The following is a 26913-nucleotide window of genomic DNA, read 5'->3' on the forward strand; positions in this document are numbered from 1 at the left end:
CTGGAAGTAGTTTTCGAGACCTTAAACTAAACTTATGATAAGCTAAACATTTACAATATTGTTTCAAATGAAAAATGATCACCTCTATGGTCTTATAAATGAAGGGGAAATTAAATGTAAAATGTATAAAAGAAAACGAGTCAAGCAAATTTTCTTACAAGTATTACAAACACACCAGCGCCATCTAGTGGTCAAACAAGTGAACTGTAACATGTTGTTACATAACACATACGTAAACACTTACATGAAGCATAGACAGTGATCTGAATACATGTCTGGTATGTTAACATAAGATATTAACAGTTAATCAGAAAACTAAAGCATAAAAAACAAGTGAACAAGTTTACTCTCAATCTCACTCCAAATCACTAAATCCAGTGAATTCTTCATCCTCGGTGTCACTTTTGAACAACTCCGCCAACTCTGGCGTTAGATGAAGCGCCGCTTCCTCTTCTGCGTGACTGTCACACTGGTACAAGCCTAGAGTGTCCTCGCACAGTTGTCTGTGACAATAACCAAGATGTGAAATTATATATTTTAATAATTTCACACATAAGTCTCTCCCCCAGACAAACTATGAAAAAAGTGACACTTAAAGTCCAGAAAATACAGTATTCATGTATGAATTTCTCTGGAGTAGCTCCTCGTTTAGTCTGAGCCTCGGGTCAGAGACATGACGAGCTGATCTTAGATGTGTCCAAACAAACTAATGCATGTGAATACTGCTGGTGTACCAAAGGTTTAGGAGACGGAGGAACAAGGGAGACTTTATCCCGTCCTCCTTCCAGGGTTTGAAAATCAAACACCAGATTTAAACTAAATGTAACAAAGGTCAAAATTACTTTAACTTTAGAGTGAAAAATTAATTGAAACACAGGAGTTCTGAATACATTTCTTTGTTGGAATAAAAAAATTGAAAAGACAAAAAAATAAATTAAAATGGACATATTTTAATATCAAAATCAAATGTGTTTCCAGGCATGTTGAATATGTATTTTTGATGTAATTGTAAATATTTTAAATGCCTTTGTTGACATGTTGAGTGTATATTTTTCATATTTGTTGGCTCTGCTTCGCTCTCATACAGGTTTGGGGTTTCGTACACACTCCGCTGCCTCGCTCTCGTACAGATCCATGTGAATCTGACACGTGTGATACACTGAGTGGACATGAGCAGATGTGCTCCATTTGCATCATATTTTTGCTGTAACTCAGACTCTGATCTTCTGCCTCGCTCCTGGTGTGACTAGTGCAGCTCACTGATGTATAGATACTGTGCAGCTGATATCATCCACATTCCCTGGAGGTGTGATGCTAACTGTAGGCACTACTCTGTCTGAAAGTCTGTTAGACTTTAATCTGAGTTTTGTTTTAACACAATCTGACCATAAAGGCTGATTTATCTGCACCACAACAGGTGAGCTGATTTGTGCTGTTAAACAAGTCCCTCTTAAATAACAGCCACAAGCGAGCTAGCATTAACATTAGCCAACAGTTTTCCAGTGAGTCACTCTCACCTTTTTGCGTAAAATCAAACTTTAAACAGGACGCTTAACGCTTGGACTGACCACAGGCTCTTGTGTTCTTTAAATCACTTGTATTTTTTTCTTGAGTTTTCAGACGATCTTAAAAGTTTTTTGGCTAATGTGTGCATAATGTGTCACTGCTGAACATTCCACCATAGACATACATGCAGAGACCTCCAGCGTGACATCACTGCAGAGTATCAATAGCTGTATATGTGTGTGTCACAGTGCACTCCCCACAAACAGCCTTCTTCCCTTTTGGCTTTTCTGGCTAATGTGTTGTGTTTCTCTCTGTGTATCTGTGTGTCTATATCTGTGATCTACGTCGAGCGTCATTTCATTCTGTTACTTGTACGCTACTCCATCTTTCCTCCATCTCTCCTCCATCTCTCCTCCCCTTTCCTTCCTTTTCGATGTTCTCGTGTCTTGTTCATGTGTCTTTTGCTGTTTTCGTCTCGTCCTCCATCTTGTTCTCGTCCTCTAGCCTTTGTGACTTTGCTGAACGGGGACCAGGCTCAGGATGCCATCCGCTCCCTCCATCACAGCACTGTTCGAGGTCGGCTGATCAACGTGACCCTGCAGCCCACCGACTCGCTGCTGTGCGTCACCAACCTGCCCCACACCTACACCGCCCAGCAGTTTGAAGAGCTGGTGCGCGCCTATGGGAACATCGAGCGCTCCTTCCTGGTCTATAGCGAGCTGACGGGTCACTCCAAAGGCTACGGGTTTGTGGAGTACATGAAGAAGGACTCAGCATCGCGGGCACGGTCGGAGCTGCTGGGACGAGCGCTGGTACGTGTGTGTGTCTGTGTGTGTGTGTGTCTACACCATAGACTGTTTTGAGTGTGATGTCACCACAGCGTTTAGCTCCAAATGAAGCTTATAGCGGCTAATCTGGAGCAGAGTTCCATAATTGGAATTCTCAGCGTGAGTATCATAGTAACGAAAGAGCAAATCTGGAACCGCTGGTTTGTCAGGGTGCGGGCACTTGGCAACACTGTCAATCAAACCTGTTGCTAACGCTAGCAGGAGCGACATCATGGAAAAAAGATGCCTGATTAGTCTGTTATTAATGTTCATATCTTGATTTACAGAAACAATAGTGAAATTGACGCTGACATGCTAGCAAGAACAAATATGCATGTCCCATGCCTACGGCATGGGTTGCTAGGATACAGGAGTCTGTGCAGGGGGCGGTGCTGCCACGAAGTTGTGCGCTTCGCGTGCAACTTCGTGAAGCAATAGGCCCTACGCCCTGTAGGGGCTCGGGCCTAATAAAAAACCCAGGATCTGTCGTAACGGGTGAGTGTAGCGGACCAAGGGATGCAGACTCGGGGCAAATTTACAGTATTTATTGTAGAATTGGGACAAAGTACGAACAGAGGGTGATCCGGAGGTGAGCAGGTGTGCAGGAACACACGAACACAGGAACCGTCAGGAACGCAGGCACGACAGGAACACAGGAACAGGCAGACCAGACGGGCGTAGGGCAGAGCGGGCAGGAGACATCCAGGGCCGGAGCACGACGGGAACACAGGAACAGACAGGAATGAAGGAACGACAGGAATCAAGTGACACGACAATGATCTCGCGCTGAGTCTCTTCTCTCAGCTCCTCTTATGCACAGCAGGTGTGGTGATTGCGCTGATGGGCTGCAGGTGCGTGCAGGAGGAGCCAGGAGCCCAGCCCAGATCTGGCAGGTGAGGGAGGGAAAGGGCAGGACAGGAGGAAAACCAGGAGCGGACAGCGCGGATCATGACAGGATCATGTAGAGCGGGTTAATACGAACATTTAAGACCAAAATGACGAGTCTGACAGCAGCAGTTACAGAGAGAGGGACACAGTTTTTACATAGAAAGTGAATTGGAGCCAGAGTCGATGGAGCCGAAAGTGCGCTCATGATCACTTCCAGTTTGTAATGCGGCAGCTAACAGGTTAGATATGTCTGTTTATATAAACAGTCTATGGTGTATGAATATACACTGGTGTATGAATTTGTGTGTGAATGAAAAATACCCGTATTTGTGTATGTGTATTTAGTCACAGAATACTGAATACACAAATTAAAATGTGTTTTGTAAAGTATTTCATCACATGGTCCAGTCAGATATCAAAGTATTGTGTTTTGAATACAATACACTGCATTGTATTATAGAGTAAAAACAAGAGATTTATTTTTGTTGCTCTGTTTATTCTGGAGTAATTTATGTCTAATTAGGGACAGAAACCTCATCCGCCTCAGCATAAGAGCTGAGTTTCCTTTATCCTCACTGATACTGTGTAGTCCAAACTACATGTTACATGTAACTGTACCAGATTACAGTTACTCTAAATAAGTATTCAGAGTATGTATTCTCAGCACATGTGTTCAGTCACTTCCAACATGTTTTAGTGAAGAAGTACTCTGACCTGTCATATGCACTTTAAATATATATATAAATCTGTGGTGATGTGAGTATATGTGAATATGTATGAGTATATGTCAGTATATATGAGTATATAGGGGTATATGTGGTATATGTGCGTATATATGAGTATATGTGAATATATGTGTTTATATGAGTGTACTATGCTCAGGGGTCCACTCTCTCATGGCCTAGTGGATGAGTATGCATGAGTATTTGTGAGTATTTGTGAGTATTTGTGAGTATATATGAGTGTTCTGTCCTCAGGGAGACCGGTCTCTCATGGTCCAGTGGATGGATGTGAACCAGCTGAGTCATGAGGACAGTGTTCACTCTAAGTGTGTGTGTGTCGACCGACTGCCTCTGGACCTGAGCCACTCCGATGAGTTCACACAGCTCTTCTCTGAGACCTACAAGCCCGTCTTCTGTCAGGTACCAGCACCACCATGAGCACCAACACCACCAACACTACCAGCACCACCAGCGCCATGAGCATCACCAGCACCAACACCACCACAATACAGACTTTAATCATGGTCCCCTCACTATCTGCACAAAGGAGTCACTTTAAATCCTCCCTGTTCTTCACTCTGGTCAGATGTTTAACACTGTTCTAGTCGTTTCTTCTCATTGAGCCTCTGAAGTTGTATTTGGAGTGATTCATGTTTGAATAATGTTTAACCGATTATTTTCAAAACTTCCCTCACTACCACCAATGGATTTAATTGACATGTTCAATCAATCAGTTTGCATGTTCTTCCTGTGTCTATATAGAGTTGGCATATTCTCTCTGGATCTATATGGACTTTGCATATTCTCTCTGTGTCTGTGTGGAGTTTGCATGTTCTCCTTGTATCAACCCAAAACATACAGAGCAGGTCAAATCCTCCAGTTAAGGTAGTCATGACCAAGACTCTGATCTGGAGATGGGTCCCTGGAGATGGGTCCCTGGAGATGGGTCCCTGGAGATGGGTCCCTGGAGATGGGTCCCTGGAGATGGGTCCCTGGAGATGGGTCCCTGGAGATGGGTCCCTGGAGATGGGTCCCTGGAGATGGGTCCCTGGGCGCTGCACTGGATTAACCCAGTAGATGGGTCAAATGCTCATTTCTGAGATCTACTTTGAATCAGTTCCCTTTTCTGTTGTAAATGAATAATGTTTTAGCTGCAGAAATGAACTTTTTGGAAACTTATGTTCACTTTCATTTTACTTTTATCATGAGTCTGAAACTCAGTGAGATTGAAACCCAACATTTACTTTCATATTTTAAATTTATTCAAAAAAAGAGGATAGACAGGCACAGGTTCTTCAGTTTGTCTCTGGTAAATGTCCATAAGATTCAGCTGTCCCAGATAAATGATGCTGTGCTGGGAGAAGGTTTTGTCCTAGAAAATGATACAATACCAGTGCTATATTCAAACCATGCTTGTGTTGTGTGTGTATGTGTGTGTATGTATATGTGTGTGTGAGATATTTGTGGAGCAATCTGCATGAGCTTTAACTGCAGCATTACAGCCTAATGGGCCTCATCAATGACAGATCATCATCCAGACACATGGATTCAGCTGCTCTTGTGTTCGTGTGTGTTCTCTCATGTTCATGTGTGTTCTCTTGTGTTTGTGTGTGTTCTCTCATGTTTATGTGTGTTCTCTTGTGTTTGTGTGTGTTCTCTCATGTTTACGTGTGTGTTCTCTCGTGTTTGCGTGTGTGTTCTCTCGTGTTTGTGTGTGTTCTCTCATGTTTGTGTGTGTTCTCCTGTGTTTGCGTGTGTTCTTCCGTGTTTGTGTGTGTTTTCTCTCGTGTTTGCGTGTGTTCTCCTGTGTTTGTGTGTGTTCTCCCGTGTTTGTGTGTGTTCTCCCGTGTTTGTGTGTGTTCTCTCGTGTTTGTGTGTGTTCTCCCGTGTTTGTGTGTGTTCTCCCGTGTTTGTGTGTGTTCTCTCATGTTTGTGTGTGTTCTCTCGTGTTTGTGTGTGTTCTCCTGTGTTTGTGTGTGTTCTCCCGTGTTTGTGTGTGTTCTCCCGTGTTTGTGTGTGTTCTCTCATGTTTGTGTGTGTTCTCCCGTGTTTGTGTGTGTTCTCTCGTGTTTGTGTGTATTCTCTCATGTTTGTGTGTGTTCTCCCGTGTTTGTGTGTGTTCTCCCGTGTTTGTGTGTGTTCTCTCGTGTTTGTGTGTGTTCTCCTGTGTTTGTGTGTGTTCTCTCATGTTTGTGTGTGTTCTCCCATGTTTGTGTGTGTTCTCATTCTCTTGTGTTCATCTGTTTGTGTTTTAATGTAGAGCCACTGAACAGACAGTCTTAATATCAGTTGTGTCAGTGTCTGGATTTACGTCCCACTCCTTGTGTTTATGTCTCATTAAAAATGTCACATCTGAGACACCGTTGTTCAGATGTTTAGTGCTGCTGTTAATCAAAGTTTAGTGCTTCTACTCAGTGCGTCACTATCACTTTAAAATGAACAAGACATGAACGAAACAAGACCATCTCTGCTACAGTGGAGTTCATACAGGGAGCATATGTTCCTCCTCTGGTCCTGCAGACAATTAAAGAAAAGAAATTATGTCTTTGTTGCTGGTCAGATATTTGTCTGGATGTTTCAGTCTGACACGAAGCACATTCTGAAGTACGAAATATTTCCACAGAAAAATATCATAATAAACAATAATACTGAAACTACCTCATTCCATCCGTCCATTTTCTTCCTCTTATCCGGGGCCGGGTCGCGGGGGCAGCAGTCTAAGCAGGGACTCTCAGATTTTCCTCACCCCAGACAAGTCTTCCAGCTCCTCCGGTGGGACCCCAAGGCGTTCCCAGGCCAGCCAAGAGACATAGTCCCACCAGCGTGTCCTGGGTCTTCCCCGTGGCCTCCTCCCGGTGGGACATGAACACCTCCCCAGGGAGGCGTCCAGGAGGCATCAGGAACAGACACTCCTCCTCCTTAGCTGCTCCTCTTGATGTGAAGGAGCTACTCCAAGGCTCTACTCCAAGCTCCTCCCATGTGACCGAGCTCCTGACCCTGTCTCTAAGGGAGCGCCCAGCCACCCTGAAGAAAAAAAAAAAGAAACTCATTTCGGCTCCTTGTATCCATCTTGTTCTTCGGTCATTACCAAAAACTCATGGCCATAAGTGAGGGCAGGGATATAAACCAGGACTAAACCAGGTCTAAACCAGGCCTAAACCAGGTCTTAATTTAGACCTGGTTTAGGCCTGGTTTAGTCTTAGATTAGACCTGGTTTAGACCAGGACTAAAACCAGGTCTAAACTAGGACTAAACCAGGACTAAACCAGAACCATAGGTGAGGGCAGGGGTGTAAATTGACCTGTAAATCGAGAGCTTTGAGTTTGGACTCAGCTTCTTCACCACAATCTCTCTCTCAGCTCCATCCCTCACTCGCTCCATCCTTCCCTCACTCGCTCCATTCCTTCCCTCACTCGCTCCATCCCTTCCCTCACTCGCTCCATCCCTTCCTCACTCGCTCCATCCCTCCCTCACTCCCTCCATCCTTCCTTCACTCACTCCATCCTTCCCTCACTCGCTCCATCCCTTCCCTCACTCGCTCCATCCTTCCCTCACTCCCTCCCTCCCTCCCTCACTCCCTCCATCCTTCGCTCACTCCCTCCATCCTTCCCTCACTCGCTCCATTCCTTCCCTCACTCGCTCCATCCCTTCCTCACTCGCTCCATCCTTCCCTCACTCCCTCCCTCCCTCCCTCACTCCCTCCATCCTTCGCTCACTCCCTCCATCCTTCCCTCACTCGCTCCATTCCTTCCCTCACTCGCTCCATCCCTTCCTCACTCGCTCCATCCTTCCCTCACTCCCTCCCTCCCTCCCTCACTCCCTCCATCCTTCGCTCACTCGCTCCATCCTTCCCTCACTCGTTCCATCCCTTCCCTCCCTCGCTCCATCCTTCCCTCACTCCCTCCCTCCCTCCCTCACTCCCTCCATCCTTCGCTCACTCCCTCCATCCTTCCCTCACTCGCTCCATTCCTTCCCTCACTCGCTCCATCCCTTCCTCACTCGCTCCATCCCTCCCTCACTCCCTCCATCCTTCCCTCACTCGCTCCATCCTTCCCTCACTCCCTCCCTCCCTCCCTCCCTCACTCCCTCCATCCTTCGCTCACTCCCTCCATCCTTCCCTCACTCACTCCATCCCTCCCTCACTCCCTCCATCCTTCCCTCACTCCCTCCATCCTTCCCTCACTCTCTCCATCCTTCCCTCTATCACTCCATCCTTCCTTCACTCGCTCCATCCTTCCCTCACTCCCTCTATTTTTCCTTCGCTCGTGAATAAGACCCTGAGACACATGAGCTCACTTGAGCAGTGACTCTCCACCACCTGCAGAGGGCGCTGCCTTTGTCCAGTCCATGACTATGACCTCAGATTTGGAGGAGTTGATTCTTGTTGCAGCCACTTGACCCTCGGCTCAAAGCAAAGGGTCAGTGGAGCTTCACCCTGACCCCAGATCATTAATGAAACATCTCTGAACCAACGAGGAAGAAACAGCTCTATTAAACACTGCAGTGATACATAGACGTGAATGATTTGAGTAACTCCAGCTCAAATCTTATGACATAAACTTAAAATTAAACAAAAGGAACAAAAATCCTCACGGGGCAAAAAAAGGAACACGTCATAAATATAAAGCCTGAAAAACTCACATATTTCTCATCCATGTAGTAACGATCACGACACATCTCAAGCCAAACAAGATCGTCCAATCAGATTTGTTTATTTGAGTGACACATGTGAAACAAAGAAGCTCATTGATCGCTCATTATTTACAAACAAAATTTTAAAAAATGTAATTTCTCTCTCAGAACAGTTCGGTGGTTCGCTCGTTGGGTTGTGATGTTTTTCAGCCCTTTGGAATATTTTTTCCTTTATTTTTTCCTCGTAAACAGACATATTTGTTTTGATACAAATGAACCATGCATGTGTCTGACTGGCTAATCCACCTGTCAATCATGGCCATCTGAAAAAAGGGAGATGTACTGTTCACCAGACTCACATTTCGTAAAGTATTGAAGTGTGCTCTGGATCAGGCTGGACCTCTCAGCTGGACGTGCTCAGGACAGAGTGACCACATTTCCGTCTGTTGGTTGTTCTGCCCATTTAGGCGTCTGTCCCTTGTAACATTTATGACTTATTGAGATTTACATAGAAACATGATCATATAATGGCATCAGTTTATATTTTTTATGTGTTTTGGCTTTCATGGTTTTGACATGTTCACACGTATCGCCGTTCCAACCTCTCTGCTGTTAAAGCTCAAACTGAGACATGTCGGCATTAACAGCTCTGTGATTCCACACCTTCACCGTCAATGAATTCATTCATTCAATGAATGTTTGAAGAGTCGAGTAAAGCTCAATATTTAATAAAAAATTAACTGAAATGTTTCAGATGTAGGTCAAATGTTTGGCCATGTGCTGCTAACAGCCGCTGAAGCACCAGGTGATAAGCCTCATTCAAAATTCAAAACATTGAGCATCCCCATTGGCTAATCCCTTCATCACCGTGGGTAACCGTTTCCATGGCGAGGTGTGGCGCTGTGATCCTGGCCACGCCCCCAGTTCTGTCCTTTTATGTCTGTATTTTGGATATTTGAACCACTAACTGCTCCACCCCCTGTGCCCATTTACAAATCACTGTATGAGTGTGTCATCCACATCAGCGCTCGTTATAGCTCCACCCGTACGCCCCGCTCCCACACGGAAATCAATACGCCCACATCACTCACGTCCCATGATGCATTGTGGGAGTCGAGCTCATGTTGCTTGACTGTTGCAGTGCCAACGGCTTTGACCTATGGTTCAGCATTTTCATGTAGAGAACAGTTTGTGCTGGAGTGTGTGAGGCGCAGAGGAGGCCCAGAGGAGGCCCAGAGGAGGCGCAGAGGAGGTGCAGAGGAGGCGCACATCAGTGGGTCAGAGGAGGCGCAGAGGAGGTGCAGAGGAGGTGGTGAGGAGGCACATGTCAGTGGGACAGAGGAGGAGCAGAGGAGGCTGAGATGATTACAGAGGCAGTGTTCAAACATTACAGATGTATAGTATTAAGTGTTTGTTTGTTTGTTTGTTTGTTTGTTTATTTGTGTATTTGTTTGTTTGGTCATGATGAGAATGTGCTTGTGGAGCTTAAAGGGGAGGGGCATATACAGTTTAAACACATGGCGTTTAAAAATGCAAAAGACATTTTTGGAGCTTTCTACCATGTTCTGTCTGAAGAGGTTTTGGACGTCATCCATTCATGCTTGAGTAATGTAGCAATCTCTCCCGGGCCCTGTTCAAACCCTCCATAAGGTTCCTTAAGGTTGGCAGTACGAGCTTGTACGAGGCTCTGCCCACAAGTTTACATCACCCATGGTCCCACACGACAATTCTCCATAAATATACAAAAACATGATACAAAACTGTTCACAGCAACTTGACACACCTGATGTGATGTGCAGTAGTTAAATTAGTGGGATGCAGCTGATTGTGTTGTGATAGTCCTCTGAAAGGGAGTGACTTAGCACAGAGAGCAAAGGGAGGGAGGACTCAGAGTGTCACAGTCAAAGTGTTTTGGTGAATATATATTTTTTTAAAAACAAAAACATAATAATGTACAGCATTTTCTTTAGTAAACACATATTCTGTGTGGGGCTGTAGCTCAGTCTTCTCAAAACTGAAAGTGTATTTATTATTATTCATTTATTACATTTTATGACCAAACTGCAGTGACACAGTTTTGTTTCTTGTGTAATTTTCTCTGTAAACAAACACATGTGAGTGAATGTTCCTGGAGTTTGGACTTTTACCTGATCCTCAAGTGATTCTCGAAGTTTGAAGTTCAGTCTTTTCTTCTAATGGACCAATGAAGAGACATTATCCTGACATTGTGCCTCGTTCTGTTCTTTTTGTGATGTTTGTCCATGAAATATTTTTACTGAAGAAGCACAAGTGCAGCCCTGTTCCTCAGGAAATGCCCCAACAACCCACAGGTGTGAAATATGACAGAAAGAACAGGTTTAAAGCCCCACACGACCAGGCAGTTTGGAGACTTCTATTTCTGTTTCTTTTTTATTTATTTATTTTTATTTCTTCACACTGTAGATTTTCACTGAAGCATCAGATGTATGAATGACACATGCGGGTGTAAAAATTTGTTTTCAATACCAAGGAATAGACTCGATACCCGATATCGATACCACAATGATAATTAAACACTTTTTCTTTAGACACTGTGCTGTTCCACGTTAAATGTTGGACTTTGTGTTCTATTCCCATGTGTCTTATATCTGTGTACTCCCTCAGTGTGCAGTAGGTTAGTCCATGGGTGTGTACTAGTCTATGTGTCTTATTCTTGTTCTAGTTTTGATACTATTAGCTGAGCCGCTGACGCGCTAACGGCTAAACATGCTGTGTATTGAAAGTGTAGTTGTGGTGTTATTTATGTGATTATTTTTGGCCCCGTTTGTTTGGGCTTGTGCCGTTGGGCTCTGAGTTATGGCCGATCCGGTGACAGGAGGATGTGGTGTCGGATTTGAAACACACACACGGACAGTTGTGTCGTCACGGTAACAAGGGCTGACAGACAGACTCAGACAGATGAGACTCAACAGACGAGGCCCAGACAGACAAGACTCAACAGACGAGACTCAGCAGATGAGACTCAACAGGCGAGACTCAACAGACGAGACTCAACAGACCAGACTCAGCAGACGAGACTCAACAAACGAGACTGGACTTTGAATGAAAACTGGACCAAGCAGCGGCTCAGTATGTTTCAGACTCAGAGCCTGTTACACAACAACATAAACAATCTCGCTCATGACTTAAAGATCATTGGTTGAGCGGTCAGATTCTCTGGTCCACAGGTTGACGGTGCGATTCCAGCTCCCACAGGTGAATGCTGTTGTTGTGACACTTAACCCAGCTCGACCCCAGTGTCCGCGTGTTTTGTTCTGATGTAGAATGTTTAATGAGTGAGTGTTTTTCTGCCTTTAGATGTTGATTCATTTAGTGCAGGCCAGGACCCCAAATAAACCATAAGAATGATAAGAATGAACGACTTCCGTGGCCAGGTTCGGAACAGCTCCTTCTACTCCCCAGACGCTTCCTCCCGCTCCACGGTGGAATCCTGAGTCGTTTCCAGATCAGTCGATGCTCCTGGTGTGACACACCTGGACCTCCTCTGGAAACAGCCTCCTCTGTTTCCTCTTATGAATAAATCAGAGTTGTCTACATAAGCACATTTTGATTCTGGCCTAATGGTTGTAATTGGAGTGATGCCGTCTCCGTGGCGACGAGCAGGTGTTTGGTTTGTGTAATCTTGTGTTGTCTTGTGTTGTCCTGCGCTGGAGCCTTGAGTGCTCAGATCATTTGTGTTTTCACCCACACACATACAATTAGCAGACACGGCGTTCGATGCTAATGCTATCGTCCACTTAGCAACTTGGCCATTCTTGGAAGATTTCAGAACTCTGGAGCCAGTCCCCTGTTTTTTCTCCTATAGCCGGTAGCATTAGCATTAGCCTGCAGATATCTCAAATTCTGAATAATCCAGAGTTTCTGAGATGGCACCAAACCATCACCACATTTGCGTGAGACCAGAGCCTCTGTGTGAACCGTTTGGTGTTATGTGAGCTAACGGCTAACACGCTCTCAGTCAGATTTTTGAACTTGTGATTTTAGTGAACATGTAGTGACACCAAAGCTCCTGTTTTACACGTGATTGTGCGGGGCAGATAAAACACACAAACATAATGAAATAAACATGTTCTAGACTTTAACATGAGACTGGCTTCAATCGTCTGTGAGGTGCGTTTGATTTGACGTACCTCTGAGGAACAGCGGTGCGAATGGATCTAACTAGCAACAGGCAGAACATAGACTGTATATAAATGGACATAGCTAACGTGCTAGCCTCCGCGTTACAAAGTGAGCATGGGAGCGCTTCCGGCTCCATCGATTTGCTGCAGTTCACTTTTGATTGAAAAACCATGGCCCGTCTCTCTGTAACTGCTGCTGTCATGATCCTGGTATTTATTTTGCTATTTTGTCCGTAAGTCAAAATATGAACATTAATAACAGACAAATAAGGCACCTTCTTTCCCCAAGGCTGCTCCCGCTAATGTTAGCAACAAGGAAGGGGCGTTACCTTCAACAGTCTCGCTCTGGATTGGCTCTTTGGTTGCTATGATACTCATGGTCTGAATTCCTAATATGAAACTTGGCTCCAAATTCTCCTCTATAACTGTTTGCATCGATGGGCTTCATTTGGAGGTGAAGCTTTGTTGACGTCACACTCACTTTGTCACTTCTTGTCACAGTCTGTGGTTGTTCTGAAATGAAATGTCGCTGTGAGACTTGAGCTGAGCGATCCTCATTGGACTTGTTTGTTTCTTCAGCCGTTTCAGATCAATATTAAAGTCTCATAATGATGTTCACATGTTTCAGTCAAACACTAAATAAAACATTAAAGTTCCATCTAAAACACAGAGACGATTTGCAAACGTTTATTTTTATTTGTCAAATCATAACTGTTGTGTAATTAGGTTGCTAGGTGACATACCTCTGCATAAGTCGTATCTGCGGCTCGTGTCCAACAGGAAGTAAAACTCGAGTCACATGTTTCAGCTCTGAGCCGACTGTTTCTGTTCTACAAAACTTTATCTGTTCAGACCTGACTCTGGCCCCAGACAGTCGGGCGTCTCTGTAGTTCTCTATACGGCTCTCTGATACGGCTCACTGATACGACTCTCTTATACGGCTCACTGATACGACTCTCTTATATGGCTCTCTTATACGGCTCACTGATACGACTCTCTTATACGGCTCACTGATACGACTCTCTTATACGGCTCTCTTATACGGCTCTCTGATACGGCTCACTGATATGGCTCTCTGATACGACTCTGATACGGCTCTCTGATACGGCTCACTGATACGACTCTCTGATACGGCTCTCTTATACGACTCTCTTATATGGCTCTCTTATACGGCTCTCTGATACGGCTCACTGATATGGCTCTCTGATACGACTCTGATACGGCTCTCTGATACGGCTCACTGATACGACTCTCTGATACGGCTCTCTTATACGGCTCTCTGATACAGCTCACTGATACGACTCTCTTATACAGCTCTCTTATACGGCTCTCTTATATGGCTCACTGATAAGACTCTCTTATACGGCTCACTGATACGGCTCTCTGATACGGCTCTCTTGTACAGCTCTCTGATACAGCTCACTGATACAACTCTCTGATACGGCTCACTGGTACGGCTCACTGATACGACTCTCTTATACGGCTCTCTGATACGGCTCTCTGATACGACTCTCTGATACGGCTCACTGATACGACTCTCTTATATGGCTCTCTTATACGGCTCTCTGATACGGCTCACTGATATGGCTCTCTGATACGACTCTGATACGGCTCTCTGATACGGCTCACTGATACGACTCTCTGATACGGCTCTCTTATACGGCTCTCTGATACAGCTCACTGATACGACTCTCTGATACGGCTCTCTTATACGGCTCACTGATACGACTCTCTTATACGGCTCACTGATACGACTCTCTGATACGGCTCTCTGATACGGCTCTCTGATACGGCTCTCTTATACGGCTCTCTGATACGGCTCTCTGATACGACTCTCTGATACGGCTCTCTTATACGGCTCTCTGATACGGCTCTCTTATATGGCTCTCTGATACGGCTCTGATACGGCTCTCTGATACAGCTCTCTTATACGGCTCTCTGATACGGTTCTCATCCTCCTTTCCTCCAGTCCTCCTATCCTTCCATCCTCCCATACTCCCATCTTCCTGTCCTCTCCTTCTCTCCTCCTCTCATCCTCCCATCTCCCGTCCTCCCCTCCTCTCATCCTCTCATCCTCCCATCCTCCCCTTCTCTAATCCTCTCCTCCTCCCATCCTCCTGTCCTTCTCTCCTCTCCTTCTCACATCCTCCCATCCTCCTCTCCTTCTCTTCTCCTCTCCTTCTCTCCTCCTCACATCCTCCTGTCCTCTTAACCTCCCGTCATCCCCTCCTCCCATCCTCCTGTTCTCCCGTCCTCTCATCTTCCCATCATCTTCCCATCCTCTCATCCTTCCATCCTCTCCTCCTCTCTTCCCCTCCTCCTCTCCCCTCCTCCCTGCTGCCTGTGTAAGAACCCTCAGGAAGAACTTTAGACTGAACAAAGGGGAGAGAGGAGGAGAGAGAGGAGGATGAGAGAAAAGAAGAGAAGAGAGGAGGAGTAGACAGGAGAGAAGAGGAGGTGAGAGGAGAGGACAGGGTGAAGAATGTCAGCCATATTAGAGGGAGAGATAGAAGCGCTGGAGACGCAGCAGCCACAGGACAGAAGGTGACGACTGAAATGCCAGAGCTGTTAGAGAGTGGGCGGAAAGAGAGAGGGAGGGAGAAGTAAAGAGGGAGGGAGAGGGAGGGAGGAAGGGAGAGGTAAAGAGAGAGGGAGGGAGAGAGAGGTAGGTAAAGATGGAGGAGAGAGATGGAGGGAGCGAGAGGTAAAGAGTGAGAAAGAGGGAAGTAAAGAGGGAGAAGAGAGAGAGGGGGAGGGAGAGGAGGAGAGAGAGGGAGTTAAAGATCGAGGAGAGAGAGTGGGAGAGGCCTCCTTCTTCTGAGAGTCCACACTTCGCTGTGATTGGTTAAATCCAGCTGTCACTCAGCCCCTCACAGAGACTAGGCAATGGGAGAAGAGTTTGTGACTCACATTAAGACAGAACTGTCACAGGATGAAGTCACGAGGTCACGAGGTCACGAGGTCATGGTTTTATTGTATTATATTTTAGCACCTCCTCATTTTATCCCAGTGAGTGGCTTTTAAAGAGTCAACCTGACATCACCAGCCCCACCCCCCTGTCCCTGTGTGTCTGAGGTCCCATCTTCAGACTGAGGCCAGCACAGTGAGGTCCCATCTCTGCTCTCGCCTCAGTCTCCAAGGTCCCGTCTCATAAAGTCACATGACCTGCCACGACCTCGTCAGTCTGATTCTGTCTGACACAGACACAACTGAAACTGAGCGAGGAGGAGAGAGGAATGGAGAGAGGAGAGAGGGAGGGAGAGATGGGTGGAAGACAAGGGATCAGGAGTGGGGACAGTCAGGACAGTTTGAGAGGTGCAGGAGGTTTGGGGTCCGGAGAGGAAAGAAGGAAGAGGGAGGGAGAGAAACAAAGAGAGAGAGAGAGGTGTTTCTGAGGCGTCAGCTCTGACCCCTCGTCTTTCAGGTCAGAGCTGGTCACTCTGAGTCCTGACTCTGCAGCTCGGACTCAAACTCTCGTCCACAGAGTCTCGTGGGTTTGTGTTCACGTGTATCACTCTGTCACAGATGGAGCGGATTTTTGTCTGTGGAGTGTTTTTCTTTCATCCACACGTTTAAAACACAAACCCTGCATATTTAGGCTGAGTTCTTCTCTCAAACTGAAAACACTCTGTTCCACCTTGTGATGTCATCATGTGGTAATACAGGAAGTGCTCCACTGTGTTTTTAAACTCCATACACCTTGACTAGAATCATTTGGATCATTTGAAAACCACTTCATGACATCACAAAGTGGAACAGAGCATTTTGAGCTTTGGAGATGTAGACAGACTAATAATAAAGTGTTACTCAGTCAGTTTATGTGATGCAGGAGCTTTAACGCACTTCCTGTTTTTAAATCTCCATCATTATAAAACACTAAACATTACTTCTGATTTTCTGGCCACATTTGTTTTGAAAAATTCCTGAATTCTAAGAGCTGGTCACTCGAGTTTGTGTGAATGTTTAATGTTCTGCGGTTTTAAATCAACAAACACTGAAGCATTTATATCAATCTAAATTTGAAACGCCGCCGCTCATATCTGCACAGCTCCGACCATTTGAATGTGTGGATTTGTTTTTCAGTCTCTCTTTCTCTCTCTCCTTTCACACTCGTTTAATCAATCTGTAATGTTTTTCTTTCTTTCATTCTCCCTCCGCTGAAGTGCTACAGTGGCTCGGGTCATTTCCATACAGTTTGTCTAATGTATGCTGATGATAAGAGCCATCGACCCACTCCTCCTCCACACATGCACCTCCTCCTCCTCCATCCAGCGCCGCTCAGACCGGAGGGAACAGCAAATGAAAGGGTGCGGGGGAGGAGGGGGAGGTACGAGCCATGTGCAGAGTAAAAAGAGCGTTGCTTGTGTGTTCCTAGTGTCACGCTGTCGGACTGTGGCTCACAAATATGACTTCCCTGTGTCTTTCCCTCTTTTATTTTTATTTATTTAGTCTTTATTTATACAGAGAGCACACAAGGAGTACACAGAGAGCAAACAAGGAGCACACGGAGAGCAAACAAGGAGCACACGAGGAGCACACAGAGAGCGAACAAGGAGCACACGAAGAGCACACAGAGAGCAAACAAGGAGCACACGAGGAGCACACAGAGAGCACACAGAGAGCGAACAAGGAGCACACGAGGAGCACACAGAGAGCAAACAAGGAGCACACGAGGAGCACACAGAGAGCACACAAGGAGCACACGAGGAGCACACAGAGAGCAAACAAGGAGCACACGAGGAGCACACAGAGAGCACACAAGGAGCACACGAGGAGCACACAGAGAGCGAACAAGGAGCACACGAGGAGCACACAGAGAGCAAACAAGGAGCACACAGAGAGCGAACAAGGAGCACACAAGGAGCACACAGAGAGCAAACAAGGAGCACACAGAGAGTACACGAGGAGCACACAGAGAGTACACGAGGAGCACACAGAGAGTACACAAGGAGCAAACAAGGAGCACACAAGGAGCACACAGAGACCAGTGAATATAGCACATATTAAACAGAACCTTAAAGTCCCATATGACTCAACTCTCTGATCTGTTCTAATGTTGTTTCCTCATCTCAAACAGACCTGAAGTTGTGTTTTGTTTCATTCACACATGTTTAACACACAAACCTGCATATTTAAGCTGAGTCCTTCTCTCAAACTGAAGACACTCTGTTCTACCTTGTGATGTCATCATGTGGTAATACAGGAAGTGTATTTTGTTACATCAAATTGCATTATATATATATATATATATATATATATATATATATATATATATATATATATAGTGTATGACACATCCCAGCTTCACAAACACAGATTTATTTTTGTTGCTCTGTTTGTTCTGCAGTAATTTATGACTAATTAGAGATGAAAAATCACAGACACACACATACACACACATACACACACCACAATATCTGTTTTTTTCTGTGTAGTTCAAAGTCAGAATTACATAATGAATTACCTCCATGTTCCATTTGATTGAAGTAACTGTAATCTGATAACACCAAATTAAACAGTAACTGTATCAGATTATAGTACTAGTAAGTGAGTATTCAAAGTACATGTTCTCAGGACAAGTGTTCAGTTACTTCCTTCACTTTTCATATCATCACTGTTTAGTTTTTCCTCTTGTTCTGATGATCTTTAAAAACAGAAAAACTCTGTTGTTCTTTGACATTTGAGAAGCTCGAGTCTGAAGCGTTTTCTCTGAGGACACGACACGAGTGTGTTCCCCCGAGCGGTGGGCCTTTAGGAAGAGTGTCCTCCTGAACTCTACAAATATCACGACATCTATTACCCCCCGGAGTACATAGCTCCTCCTCTCTCCCTCCCTCCCCCCTCCTTTCTCCCTCCCCCTCATTTCTCCCTCCCTCCCTCCTCTCTCTTTCCCTCCCTCCTCCTCCCTCCCTCCTCTCTCTTTGCCTCTCTCCTCCCTCCTCTCTCTTTCCCTCCTCACTCTTTCCCTCCCTCTGTCCTCTCTCTTTCCCTCTCTCCTCCCTCCATCCTCTCTCTTTTCCTCCCTCTTTCCTCTCTCTTTCCCTCTCTCCTCCCTCCCCCCTCCTCTCTCTTTCCCTCCCTCTTTCCTCTCTCTTTCCCTCCTCCCTCCCTCCTCTCTCTTCCCGACATTCCCAGCAGACTGATTTTCCTCCTGAAGAATTCCTTGCTGCTTGAACTGGCCCAGGAGCTGAAGACCCAATTATTGGTAAATGGTTCTGTTACAGTGGGCCGCGAGTGTCTTATTAGCTCCATGAAAGGCTCACATTAGCATATGCGGACTTACATTAGCTTACGCAGACTCATATGAGCATACGCAGACTCACATTAGCATACGCAGACTCACTTTAGTGTACTCAGACTCACATTAGCATATGCAGGCTAACATTAGCAGACTAACATTAGCATACGCAGACTAACATTAGCATACGCAGACTCACATTAGCATATGCAGACTCACGTTTGCAGACGCAGACTCACATTTGCAGACGCAGACTCACATTTGCAGACGCAGACCCACATTTGCAGACGCAGACTCACATTTGCAGACGCAGACTCACATTTGCAGATGCAGACTCACATTTGCAGACGCAGACTCACATTTGCATACATGTTTCTGAAGAATAGGTTGTACTTTCCTTTGTGTTTTCACATGGAACCTCCACAGTCTGAGTTTGGTCTCCACAGATTTTTAAAACTCATGGTGTAAATGCAGACACTTAATAAGAGCCAATCTGATCGATTTTATTTACATAAAAACTCTGAACCTGCAGAGCTCTCGCTGGCCCTGACCCCTGACCTTTGTTTGAAAGCCTTTGTTTGTTGTTGTTTTTAAAGTATATTTCATTTGCCGTATAATCTGTATTTGCTCTGATCACTTTAAGTTCTGACTGAAGCTCTGAACGCTGATGGAGGCTACAGGAAGTGCCCATAGATCATTATTTGCTGTACTTTGAGTCAGTCGCTAGCATTAGCCGCTAGCCATTAGCTTCAGATGTTGTCATTATCCACTAACTTCCATTAGCGCTGAGCTTTTAGCCTCGCTGCATTATTTAGCGGCCTGTTGTGCTCCGGAGATGACTGAGGCTCCGAGCAAAAAGTCCATCTACTTTAAAGAAACGCTGCTCCCAATCAGAAAAATTACTTAAAGCTGCACTATGGAACTTTTCTTGTGCTTGTCGCTATGAAGTTTGCCTGGAATGACATTAAACTGATATTATTTAAACTTCTTTTCATTTATAGATGTTATTTTTGCTAAAGAAAAGCACAGCCTGTGTTCCACAGACCTGACCTGTAACCTCACCTAGTCGCACCACCTGCTTGTTTCCACGGAGATAGATGGGTGAAACAGGTGACCACAAAAGTTACATAATGCACCTTTAGAGATACACAGGTTTTTGTTGTTTTGGTTTTCTTCAATGCCACTTGTCCACTAATTTGAAAAGTTGGAGGTTCGAATCCCGCTCCCAGAGGTGACTACTGTTATTGTGTCCTTGGGCAAGACACTTAATGAATGTGTGAATGGGTGAGTGGTTTTAGGTAAAGTGCATTGAGGCCTCATTGGGGCATATATATGTGTGTGGGGGACGACAGTAGCTCAGATGGGAGAGTGTTTGTCCACTGATCCGAAGGTTGATGCTATGAATACCGCTCTTAATGATGGTCACATACACTGACCCACAGGTTGACGGTGCGATTTCAGCTCCCACAGATGAATGCTGTCATTGTGTCCTTGGGCAAGACACTTAACCCCCTTCATCCCCAGTGTCTGTGTACAGTGGTGTATGAATGTGTGGGTGAATGTGTGACTGGTTCCATGCTGTGACTGTTTAAAATCTAACTCCTAATCAGGACCATGAACGCTCAGACTGATCACAGGCTCCTGAACATGTGTTGAGTTTTAAGATTTTTTTTTATTTCTTATCAGTGTTTGCTAATGTGTGCTTTGTGTCACCATGGTAACCGCTGAACATTCCACCATAGACATACATGCAGAACACGTGGCGTCACTGCAGATCCTCTTGGGCCTGTCCCGTCCTAATGCTCTTGTGTGTGTGTGTCACAGTTGGCTCAGGACGAGGGCAGTGCGGTCCGAGGCTTTGGCGTGGTGGAGTACAGCAGTGCGGAGCAGGCGGAGGCAGTGCTCTCAGAGATGGACAGGACTGTGGTCATGGGGCAGGTAGTGCGGCTGTCCCTCTGCTCCCCCGGGACGTCCGGCAGGAGCACGCTGGCTGCCCTCATCGCTGCACAGGGAATGGTGAGTACAAACTGGTCTTATATCTGCAGATGTTAATGAGGGATAATTCCACCTGTGTTATGTCAAACTGACTTTTTGTACCTTTCTCTCATGTTAGAACTCATCATAAACAGGCCTGAAGAATTTAGGTCTCATCCATGCATGTTTGAGCAATCTAGTGATCTCTCCCCTATGCAAACCCTCCTTACAGTTAGCTGTAGCAGAGCCCACAAGCCCACATCACTCATGCTCCTTCACGATAATTCTTCATAAATATACAAAACAATACACTACAGCTTCACAAACCTGGTGTGATGTGCAGTAGTTTCATTAACACTGATTGTGATGTGATAGCGCTGTGAAGGGGGCGGGGCTTTTGACTCAGAGTGCCAAAAACAAAAGTGAAACTTATAAAACATGTTCTGTTCCCTGTGAGTCCATGTGTCAGCCTCAGCCTGTCCCCAGTGCATCCAAACTGTTCCAAACTGATCCAAACTGTTCCAAACTTTTCCAGACTCATTCCTAGTGTGAGATTATTCACCATGATGACTTTATAAGAGCTTTTCACAGCGTTCAGAGACTCAGAGTTTTGTATCACGGTAAAACAAACATGATCCTCTTTAAAGGATCAAAATCAGCTCACGAGTTTTCACACGTCTGCACAGCTGTGACAGGGTCATTATAATGACAGGAGCAGAGAACACCCCTGGCACCTGTCACTATATTGACAGGAGCAGAGAGCACCTCTGGCACCTGTCAGTTTGTCCTTGTGTTTGATTTGTCTGGAGCAGGAGGTTTGTGCTGACAATAATATACGTGGACAACAGGGCTCATAAAGACTAACCCTGCACTCAGCTGTTTTATTTTTAATGTGACTCTGCACTTAAAGCGGCTCTACACCATTCTGTATAAGTAAATATAAGTATATTTATACTTTTACTATAAGTATAAGTACTGTTTAGCCCTGTGTAGTACAGATACTGTGAAATAAACTGTTAGGGTCAAAATGAAACAGCTGTTCAAGTGGTTCCTTGATGTAAAGCTCTATATGAACACGTTTCCACAGATGAAACAGTGACAGTTTTGTTCCATGAGGAGGCAGGAGTTTTACATCGTCTCACACTCTGTGTGTTATGTATTATTTACAACACAACGGTATCTCCAGGTCAGAACACACACGACTCTGACCACAGCAGCGTCCCTGTGACACCTCATCAGACCCTGCCCCAGGCACAATGGCACTGGCTCCTCTGGCTCCTCAGCTCTCTATTCTGGCTCCTGTGACTCCTCCGCTCTATGTTCTGGCTCCTCTGCTCTCTATTCTGGCTCCTATGACTCCTCCGCTCTCGGTTCTGGCTCCTCTATTCCCTGTTCTGGCTCCTCCACTCTCTGTTCTGGCTCCTTTTCTCTCTGTTCTGGCTCCTATGGCTCCTTCACACAGCATACAAGCATGTTGAGCTTGTACACACATGTGTCTGCTCCTCCACACAGCGCACATACGTGTAGAGCTTGTACACACACGTGTGTGTGCTCCTCCCACTCGCTCATGTGGAGCTGAAGCTCTGACAGGATAATTACAGTGTTACGGGCAGATTGTGCTCGCTGTCGCCCTCTGCCCAGAATAAACCACAATGCACACACACAGATTTACACAGAGATGGAACATATGAGTCTGATACTAAAATGCCAAAGGAATAGACTCAATACTGATCCCGATACCACGATGATAAAAACCCTCTTTCTTTAGACACTGTGATGCTCCATTTTAAATGTTGTACTTTGTGTTTTATTCCCATGTGTCTTATACCTGTGTAATGCCTCAGTGTCCAGTAGGTTCACAGTGGTGTGTGTGTGTGTGTGGGTGTGTGTGTGGGGGTGTGTGTGTGTCTTATATTTGTTCAGATTCAGAATCATTATAAACAGATTCAGGAAAGGTTCATTTCTGTCAATGGGACTTTTTTAATATCGATACTTGAGAAAAATGAGGATCTAGTTTTGATACTAGTTTTAGTATCAATCGGTATCTGATTTTTGATACTTAACTTAAGCAATAACATCTCCATGGAGACAAGCAGGTGTCTGAAGTAACATAATACACCTTTAAGTAAAGAATCAAAAGCATCACACTAGTATTTTGTATTTATTCATTTCACAAACTATTCAACAGGAACAAACATCTGTCGAGAGAAGATCAGATCTAGATGTTTCACCTCCAGAGCATAGACTCTATGTATAAATGGACATAGCTAACCTGCTAGCCTCCAAACAGGAAGTGATCATGGGCGCACTTCTGGCTTCATCAACTCTGGCTCTAATTCACTTTCTGTGTAAAAAACTGTATCCCCTCTCTCTGTAACTGCTGCTGTCAGACTCATTATTTTGGTCTTAAATGTTCGTATTAACCCGCTCTACATGATCCTGGGGTTTTTACTTCACTATTGTGTCTGTAAATCAAGATATGAACATTAATAACAGACAAATCAGGCGCCTTCTTTCCCTGAAGTCGCTCCTTCTAGCATTAGCAACAGGTTTGATTGACAGCGTTGCTAACTGCCCGCTCCCTGACAAACCAGTAGTTCCTGATTGGTTCTTTGGTTGCTATGATACTCGCAGTGAGAATTCCAAATATGGAACTCTGCTCCAGATTAGCCGCTATAACTGCTAGCCTATAACTGAGCTTCATTTGGAGCTGAACGCTGTGGGCGATGTCACACTCACTCGGTCCACATCTTTACACAGATTATGGTCCAGAGCAGATGTACAGACACTTTTGTTTGTCTCAGTGTGAAGATTACTTCACTGGTTTGAAAACTGTAGCTGTGACCCAGAACAGACAGAGCCTAAGGAAGAGCTTTGAGTTCAGTTATAAAAGTTCATTTGTATTCTTTGCTCGCTAATTTCAAATCCTGAACAGCCTGAACAGCCTGGTGTCTGCATGAGCACAGAGGCTGCAGAACGGAACCACTGAAGAAAGAGCCAGAGGAAAAAAAGTGACCAGACACTTCCCATGTTCACAAGATATTCAGAGATGAGCTGAACAGGTGGAGGTGTGTTCTGAAGAGGAGGAGTCAGAGCTCTCACAGTGCAGGACACGTGGCCTCACAGACAGTGGAGGGCAGCTTTGTCGTGTAGTGGGGATTTATATATAAAAAATCATATCTTGATTTCATTTTTTTTCCTATATGACAAAATGCAGATATTTTAACAGTCCATGACAAACAGTGATGGGACTTTCGACTCTTTAGGGATTTAATGTTTTGGATCTGTTCACTTCAAAGAGCCGTTCAAAAGACTGCCTCTTTTACTTTTTATGTATATGACAGAAGCCAATGTGAAAACTCATTTAATCTGCAAACTAATAACGACATGATGAGGTTCAGACGTGTTTAAACTGAGAGACAGTTTACCCTTTGGATCAAGGCAGAATCAAAATTAAACATTTCACTTCAATAATAAGTTGTTGGAGCCGGAATCTCACCCATGATCACTCCCTGTTTGGCACGCAGCGGCTAGCAGGTTAGCTATGTCCATCTATATAAACAGTCGATGCTCGCAGGTTAGCTGTGTCCATTTATATATACAGTCTGTGTGCAGTTGTCAAATTTTAAGCCACATCAGGAGCTGCTCCATCTGCCCTGCACCTCTCACTGCACTTTCTACATTTTACACTTTTCATGTAAAGCGTGAACACTCAGGCCCAGATGGCTCCTCTCTCTCCATCCTCCTCTCTCCATCCTCCCTCTCTCTGCCCATACTTTGCGCCTTCCCTCTTTCACAGCTTACCTCCCTGGCATGTGTGTGTTACTGTGTGTGTGCGTTTCTGTGTGTGTGCATGTGTTACGGTATGTGTGTTGGTGTGTGTGCGTTCCTGTGTGTGTGCACATGTTACTGTATGCATGTCCGTGTGTGTGCGTTCCTGTGTGTGAGTGTGTGTGGACGTGTACCTTACATTTGGCGCCCGTGGCCGAGCAGAGTGATGCACGCTGACATTTCCGGAGCGATAGATTTCTTCCTCTCCTCCTTCTCCTCTTCGCTGTCAGCTCTGTCTCTTCTTGTTCAACACTGGGCCCGGGGACTCAAGGGGAGGAGACACATATGCAGTGTGTGATTGTACCGCAGACTCGGGCTGTCAGGGACCGTCACACTCACTCTGTCCCCGTCAGAGAGCTATGCTTATGGGGAGCGACAAGTCCAGCAGTGAGTCGCACAATACTGCACATTATTTCAGGACTGGCATGTGTGAATGCATTTCCTCAGGTAGTTTTATAGGAGACACTCACACAGGAGCCGAGCTGCACACAAGTACGACTGTGTAGAGTCCTGTGGCCCACACTCACACCTGCACTACCAAATGAGCCATGGCCCACTGACATTCACGTTCATGTTTACATCTGACACTGGAGAAAATACAGTTAAAGCCAGAGGTTTACATTCACTATACAAAACCACATATACACTTTTTTTTACACTAAACACTCATACTAAACATACATTTTCAATAGGATTTAGATCAGGGCTTTGTGATGGATACTCCAAAACAATGGCTTTGTTATCCTTAAGCCACTTTGTCACCAGTTTGTCAGTATGCTTCGGGTCATTGTCCATTTGAAGACCCATTTGTGCCCAAGCTTTAACTTCCTGGCTGATGTCTTGAGTTGTTGCTTCAGTATTTCCACAGAATGTTCTTCCCTCTTGATGCCCTCTATTTTGCGACGTGCACCAGTCCCTCCTGCAGCAAAACAACAACATTCTAGAGTCTGAAAACCTCCAATCATCAGAGCAGCTAAAATATTCACTCGCTCACACTTTTATCACTGTTACATCTTTGCCTACATTTATGCAGCTAATGTCATCCACATTCTCTGGGGGTGTGACGCTAACTTGAGGCACTGGTCTGTCTGAACCTTTGTTACTCAAGTTAGTTCTCATTTGTTACTGTACTTTCCTCTCTTATTCCTTCCTTCCTCTCATTTGTTTCTTCCTCTCATTCATTCCCTCTCATTTGTTCCCTTTCTCTTTCCCTCTCTTGTTTCCTCTCTCATTCCCTCTCTCATTCCCTCTCTCATTCCCTCTCTCTTTCCCTCTCTCCTTCCCTCTCTCCTTCCCTCTCTCTTTCCCTCTCTTGTTTGCTCTCTCGTTGCTCTCTTGTTGCTCTCTCGTTGCTCTCTCGTTCTCTCTCTCGTTCCCTCTCTCTTTCTCTCTCTCTCTCATTCCCTCTCTTGTTCCCTCTTTCCTTCTCTCCTCGCTCTTTTATCGAGCTGCGTTCACATCATTTATTCAGTCTCATTTCACTCTTCCTTTGTGCATTCGTTTTCCTGTCTGCTCTGTTTGTTTGGCCTGTGGCTGTGTCCTCTCCGCTCTCGCCTCCTCCTCCTCTTCCTCTCCGCTCTCTCCTCCTCCTCTTCCTCTCTCCTGATGTTGTAGATGTGTTCATGATGTAAACTGGTGTAATGGAAACTACAGGAGAAAAAGCCTGTGTGATGGTGTTGTGTTCGTGTTCAGTGTGTTGTACTGATGGGGACCAATGGTTTGGAAAAATATGTACTTGATGATTTTTCTATCTGGGGGTGGCAGGACTGGCCACAAGTGAGGCCAGAGTGAACTGTGATGGAGGGGTGAGGTGTTTATTTCTTGAACCGCCACCTTAACTTGAGGGAGGGGTTTGAGCACCTGAATGATCCTGGGAGCACCTGAATGATCCTGGGCAAACAAGTCCGGGGGATGGGTCAGACTAAGAGTGGGCCAGAAGTCGTTCATGATGAGTAGAACAGAGAGGCCAGCTTTGTCACCTGAATTGGCATTGCCATTTCTCTGGCGTCGCCCACGGGGAGAGGCGGCGAGCTGGTGTGGGCTGATTGCCCCACTGCTCAGCTCAACATGTTGGAATTCACCTCAGTGAATGAGAGGGTCCCGTCCCTGCGTCTTCGGGTCGGGGATAGGTCTCT

At 45.4% G+C, this 26913-nt stretch overlaps 1 protein-coding gene across 1 annotated transcript in view; it reads left to right on the forward strand.

Annotated features, from left to right (window-relative positions):
• The window catches only part of raver2 (ribonucleoprotein, PTB-binding 2), a 104679-nt gene that overhangs the window by 58864 nt on the left and 18902 nt on the right, over positions 1 to 26913 (forward strand). Inside the window, exons 3-5 of the mRNA XM_055221031.1 lie at positions 2011 to 2318; positions 4199 to 4363; positions 20798 to 20989. Of these exons, the coding sequence (XP_055077006.1) occupies positions 2011 to 2318; positions 4199 to 4363; positions 20798 to 20989 (665 nt within the window). The remainder of the gene's footprint in view (positions 1 to 2010; positions 2319 to 4198; positions 4364 to 20797; positions 20990 to 26913) is intronic.

This window comes from Periophthalmus magnuspinnatus, chromosome 4 (assembly GCF_009829125.3).
Source record: "Periophthalmus magnuspinnatus isolate fPerMag1 chromosome 4, fPerMag1.2.pri, whole genome shotgun sequence".
NCBI lineage: Eukaryota > Metazoa > Chordata > Actinopteri > Gobiiformes > Gobiidae > Periophthalmus > Periophthalmus magnuspinnatus.